We start from the raw sequence: 6,568 nt of genomic DNA, 5'->3' as shown, positions 1-6,568 counted from the left end.
TGTTGCTATAATAGGCATAGTAAATCTTGCTCAGAAACTATAGTATTAGAAAAGAAAAAAACCCTAATTACTAAAGGGTAAAATACATAATTTGTAAGAATCCAGAGCCCTTCTGGAAAACTGGTGGTAGTCTGTAAGACTTAAAAGAAAAAAATGTTATATGTGTTCTTTTAAAACAGTGCTCTTCTGGCAACATTATAGAAGTTTAGTATTTCAGAACATTGGTTGTGTTTTCCATTCTCTTGGCTCTTGGCAGAAAGTAATCTAAACCATTCTAATTGGTGGTTGTTGATTTTATTGTAGACATTCACTAGGCAATGAGATTTTATGACTTCACTAAATTACTTATACTAGGCTTTATAATGGTTATAGTCTAAAGTTTTCTTTTTTACAAACCTGAATTCTTCCTGCACTGAGTGAAATCTCTATGTTCTTTCATTCATCCTTAGGGGATAGGTACAAATAAAACAGTTCACCCTGCTTTCTGGCTGGGTCAGTCTCAGAATAAGGATGGTGAGGCTGATGCTTATAGACTGTGAGTGAGTCACCCTACCTCTTCTGAACCCAGTGTCCTCACCTGGGTGCAAGCCTGGCATGGATCCTACTCTTGAACTCTAAAGATGCAGACATGTACCTCCAGATCTTGTTTTGGCCCCTGATGGAGGATCTACTGTCTACCTTCCTCAGATCTGAACTCCTCACTAGAGATTGGCCTGGAGACGTGACTTATCTCAAGCGATGTAGAGAAAAGCCCACCTACTGATGCCTGTGGTAATCAACTTCGCCTTTCTCTTCTTTGACATCCATGTTGGGGTTTCTCTTGGAGCCCCCATACTATTACCTTGTGTCCCCTGTGGCTTAAAAACAAACAAAGAGACAAACAAACAAACAGAAACAGAAAGAAATATGATTTCTGGTCTCCTTAGTTGGAACTTAGAATACATTTTCCTACAGGAATAAATGTTTGAATTGGATTAGGTGATATTGAAATTGATTTATTAGCACTATAATTTAGGTATATTACAGATTAATTAGGTGTTTAGGAGTTCACACAGTCACTTAATTTTCATTTTAATAATATTATAACTATGGTAATACACATTTCAGGCTTAAACAGAAATGCTTAGGAACGGCATCCTTATAAATTGGAAATTATAGACAATTTTCAAATCCTTGAAGCCATTTCTTTCTCAGTTTATTATATTCTAGATCTCTCCACTTTAGCCAGTTTTTAGAGTTCCACTCTTTTGGCTCATTAATAATTTCCCTTACTCTGGCTTTGTTTTCTCGTATGCTTTCCCACCCCGTGATGAACACCTGTTCTCTCCCCTGGGTCTGGTCCAATCTGTGATTTTATTTCTGTGTAGGATGGGAACTGGTTGTGGCTATTGTTGCCTGTTGTCTCTGAGTTTCCAACTTTAGCTAAGTGGCCATCCTCGAGCAGATTTTGAAGATAATTCTCTGATTTTTTAAGTACTTCTCTTTTGTGCTGCTGTTCTCAATTCTGAGGGCAATCATTGTCTTTTCACTTATTTCACTGAGTCATTAAAATATCTTTGTTTTTGTGACCTTTATTAGCTTTCTCTTTATACACTCGCAAAATTAACTTTATGTTGATTAAAAGTGGGTCAGAATTTCAGCGCAACTCAGCATCTTTTCAAAATGCTGCCTGTCCCCTTACCACCATGGCAGGGAGAAACAGATCCTAGAGAATGGGGTTAAGGTTTCTTTAGCTCAGTTTTTCATCAATTCAGCAAACATCGAGTGATTGAACATTCTTTGTCAGAGATGTCCTCAGTGCTAAAGATGCAAAGATGAAAAAGACATCATTTGTTGCCAGGTGTTTTTTATCTATACTTTAAACTAGAAGTGCACTAGTGCAAAAAATAAAAGCTCCCTAGTTAGCAGATGGTTTTCACAAACTGGGTATGCTAAAGTACATATCATAAAGAAATGTGGAGGTGGGGAAGAGAACACCACCTGCTAATTGTTTTCTGAAAACTTATTTATGAAAAATCTCACAGTGAAATGTCTGTATCAAACAGTTATTATTTTTGACTTTAAGCCAGGAAAGGTTCTTGGGAAGATCTTTGGCTAGGAACTACATTGCTATGGGAAGAAAGAAGAGAGTGTTTTATTTCCGATTGGCTCAAACCTTAGACGTAGGAATACTGTACGCTGAGCAATGTATCATCTTTTTTTTGTGTGTGTTAGTTACTTGGTTTGTCGTCATGACATTAGGATGAAAAATCTGGAATCTTAAATTCTTGCTTTGATGTCTTTCAGTGAGATAAAGTATGCTTCTTAGTTAATCTGCTTATTATAGTTGTGATCATTTAAGATCAGGAAGCTGTTCAGGATAAGAGAAATGTCAGAAAACTTGCTTAACAACAACAACAAAAAACCCATAAAAATTGGAATAAGAAAGCATCAGAGTTTAGTTGAGAAAGGGTTAAAGTTTGAGAACCATGAGAACAGATTGTGTGCGTATATGTGTGTGTGTGTATCTCGTAGGGGGGAATAGCACTATGGATTTGCTACTGAAATATAGTGTTTCCTATTGCCTGTTTCTTTCTTCTCCAGGAGTTCTTTCCATTAGAAATTTGGAGGCTGTTTTGTTTTCTGTCATATTTCTTTGAGGACAGTGAAAGAAGACATGAAGTTGAGTCCTCAAGGCCTTGTTTTTGGAAGGACCACTGTAATAGCCTCTGGCAGTGAACATACAATAGAAATATGCTTTTATGAAGGAGAGAACCAAGGTTTTCCATATCTTTCTTGACACCTTACTTTTGAAAGAATCAGGATGATTTTTAAATCTCAGAATCCATTACTTTAAAAGTTTACCCACGGGGATTTGGGGGATTTTTTTGATCTTATTTTTTGTTTGTTTGTGGGTTTTAGATTGTCTAAATGGGCAAGTATGTTTATGAAATTTTGAGTTGCAGCTCTATGGAAAAGATGGCAGTTGGTCTCTCTGCTTTTAGGTTTTCCCTCTTCCTCCCTGGATGCTCCTTGGTAGTGTCCTTTGTTGATCCCTCCTCCTCTCCCCAGAATTGTGAGTGTTCCTGGTTCCCCTCTCTGTCCTATTACCGCTAAGGCTTTCTTTGTCTGAGTTGATGGCGACTAGTTGTTCAGGCCAAACACTTGGTGGAAGTCATCGACACCTCTCATTCTCTCATCCTTATATCCAATCCATTCCAAAATCCTCTTGACTAAACTGTCAACACAGATCCAGCTGATCATCCCTTCATGCCAGCCTGGTACAAGCCACCATCATTTCTTGCTTAGCTCTTGACACATTAGCTTCTCTCCTTGCCTCTGTGTTCTCAATATAGAACCCAATCTGATCCATTTAAAACAAAAATTAGTTTATGCCATCCTTCTTCTCAAAACCCTGCATTGAATACCCACGTTCCTCACATTTCTTGAACACATTAGACAGGCTCCCATGTCTTCCCCTCTTTGTTCTCTTGGCCCACTCCCTCATCTCCACATCAGACCTTGCCTTTTCAGTGAGGTTCATCCTGCCCACCCTGTATAGCAGGGCAGCCTGCCTTTTTTCCTCTTGGCACTTCACATCTTCTTTACCCTGCTCTACCTTTTTTCCCCCATATGCTTATCACCTTCTAATATAGTATAGAAGTGTACATCCAATATGGTAACCATTAGCCACACATGGCCCTTTTAAATTAGTAAAAATTAAAAATTCACTTCCTCATTCACACTAGCCACATTTCAGATGCTCAATAGTCATGTGTGGCTAGTGTCTACTGTTTTAGATAGAGAAAAAAGAGAATATTTCCGTCATCACAGAAAGTTCCACTGGACTGTTCTGCTATAGAATTTACTGATTCACTATGTTTATGTCTCTATCTCATTTGCTAGAATGTAAACTCCGCAAAGGCACAGACCTTTCTCTGTTTTATTTACTGGTAGAAAAATCTTCTAAAACAGTGCTTGGCACATAGTAAGTGATCAATATGTACATTTAATTGAAAGGAATTACCATTTTAAGTCATTAAAAAATTAGATTTCTGTTTCAGTTCACAAAATAAAAATATTTGCAGCTATCATGTTTGAACACTTATGTGCTGGGCCTGGCACCCCACTAAATACTTCCTGTAGCTCATTTCATTTAATAGTATGTGTGTGTGTGCGTGTGTGTTCGTGTAAAATTCCCGTTATAAGGGCTTGGAGAGATTAAGAGGCCTGACCAAGGACACAAAACTAGCTTAGTGGTAGAGCCAGCATTGGAACCCAATACATCTGACTCCCAGTGGCCAGGACTTCTGCTTTCTGAGTTTTAGGTTAATTCTGGAGCTGAGGTTAAATCTGCCTTCTACTTAGCTGCTCATGTGGGGATTAAAGTTAATGATACGTTTTTTTCAAAAAGGAAATGTTATACTTAATGCTGAGTTGTCTTGGCAACACAGAATGAGTTTAAGGATCAAGTTTTATTTAAAACCTTGATTCACTTGAGTTAAGATCTTAGATTTCAATAACCTAAAAAATTATTCATCCATCCAAAAATACTGACATGAAATGTATTTTTAGGATTGCAGTTAGTCATAAAAGAAGCTATCACCTGTCACTTTTAGAGTATTCTCATTTTAGTCTCTATTCTGTTGATTTGACCTCTTGGTTATGTGCTTGCACTTGCTTATTTCCAAGTAGATTGTATTTGTGTGTATAAAATAAAATCAATTCTTAAAAATTAAGGCACAATTGAGCAGTGCAAGTGAACTTTATTTTCCACAGGTTCTTTGTTGTTGTTGTGTTAAGGTGACAGTTACTGGGATTTTTATCAATTTAATAAACCAGGATAAAGGTGATAATAGTAAATCCTTAATGAATGTTTTTTGTGTGCTAGGTGCTCTGCTAAGACCTTTATATGCATCATCTCATTTAATCCTCACAAAAATTTTTTGAAATAGGTACTGTTCATAGCTAAGAAAATTAGGTTTCAAAGATGACTAATAAGTGACTGGAAGAGCATATGGACATGCTTCTCCCCACCCCCAGTCTCCAAGAGGAATCTGTATCCTTCAGGGAGAATATATTCTTCAAAAAGAACCTAGAGATAATTGATTTAGAAATATCTACAGTAAAGGAGATATATTTTTATTTGCCTATGCACATTCTTTCCAAGTCTTTCACATTCTTAGATTGTGGGACTTTTAGGACAGCTGTCTCCGAATGCCTTCTACATTTGAGTCAAGAGCAGTGCTTGTCAAAATGAGCTTTACACTCCAGTCACATGAGGAGCACTTAAAAATCCTGATGCCTGAGTCCTGTCCCCAGAGACTCTGATTTAATTGGTTTGGAATAGTGCCTGGGTACTGGGATTTTAAAAGTTCCTTGGGTAATTCCAATGTCCAGCTCGGGTTGAGAATGAGTGGTGTGTACCAGTGGTTACTAAACTTGTCTGCATATTGGACTCATGGGGAAGCCTCAAAAACTACTGATGCCTGTGCCATTCCCTGGAGAGTGTGATTTGTTTGGTCTGAGCTTCAGCCTTGATTTTGGAAGTTTTAGATACACAGCCGATTCCAATGTGTAGACAAGGTTTGGGGCCCTCTGGTTTGATGCGGTGGTTTTCAGCCTTGGCTGTACATAAGAATCATTTGGGGAACTTTTAGAGCTCTTGTTCTTCTGGCTTGCAAATGTTCTAATGAAACAGACTCTTTGGAGGTAGACCTAGGTGATGGTAGTTTTTGAATCTCCCAGTGATTCCAATGTGAAATCAAACGTGAGAACTACAGATCTCTTCTTTTTCTCTCCTCTATGCCTCTGGACCAACTACATTTAGTTTCCCAATTCAGGGTACTGGAGGAATGCATAGGGAAATGATTGGTCTAGAAGAGGCTTTTCCTTATGTGGATGGACTGAGTTCATTTTCTTAGATCAACATGAAAGAAGGCAAGGCTAAGCAAATTATTGAAAGTGATGTATTCTGCATTCCAAATAATTATTAATAGCTAACACAGTTAGTTTTGCCTGCTTGTATTGATGTTGTTTAAAAAGCACCAAAACTAAGGATGAGATTGCTGACTTCTAATTTAATAATTCTAGTTTTTTTCTCCCCTCTGGCTCTTGTATTTTTTGACTGAATGAATTTGCCCTCTAAAATCAAAGAATCACTAAGAAAAATGTGACATCCTCAATCTGTGTCTTATTTAGCTTGTTCATTTTCTCTGTACTTTAGGAGTACCAGGTGTCCAAGCAGAGCGCTTTGAAGAAGGAATGACAGTAAAGCACTGTGCATTGTCCCTTGTGGGAGAACCAATAATGTACCCAGAGATCAATAGGTTTTTGAAGCTACTCCACCATTGTAAAATCTCCAGTTTCCTGGTCACAAACGCACAATTCCCCATGGAAATCAGGTGAGTAATTCAGCCCATTGAGATATGCTCCTGGAATCTATGTTTGACTGCAGAGTAAAACTAATAGGCACTAGTACATTCAAAGAGGATTTGTTGATTATTTGCTACGTATAAATGTTGGGTTTTGGGAGATGAAGATATTCCTGCTCTTCAAAAATCCATTCTGTTGTAAAAATCCATTCACA

General features: G+C 37.8%; 1 protein-coding gene across 1 annotated transcript in view; it reads left to right on the top strand.

The window, feature by feature from the left end:
• The window catches only part of LOC105806992 (S-adenosyl-L-methionine-dependent tRNA 4-demethylwyosine synthase-like), a 183,935-nt gene that overhangs the window by 76,643 nt on the left and 100,724 nt on the right, over positions 1-6,568 (top strand). Inside the window, exon 12 of the mRNA XM_012640242.1 lies at positions 6,206-6,383. Within this exon, the coding sequence (XP_012495696.1) occupies positions 6,206-6,383 (178 nt within the window). The remainder of the gene's footprint in view (positions 1-6,205; positions 6,384-6,568) is intronic.

This window comes from Propithecus coquereli, unplaced genomic scaffold, assembly GCF_000956105.1.
Source record: "Propithecus coquereli isolate 6110/MARCELLA unplaced genomic scaffold, Pcoq_1.0 Scaffold150, whole genome shotgun sequence".
NCBI lineage: Eukaryota > Metazoa > Chordata > Mammalia > Primates > Indriidae > Propithecus > Propithecus coquereli.
The sequence above is the reverse complement of the archived record's forward strand: the minus strand, read 5'-3'. Positions and strand labels throughout refer to the sequence as shown.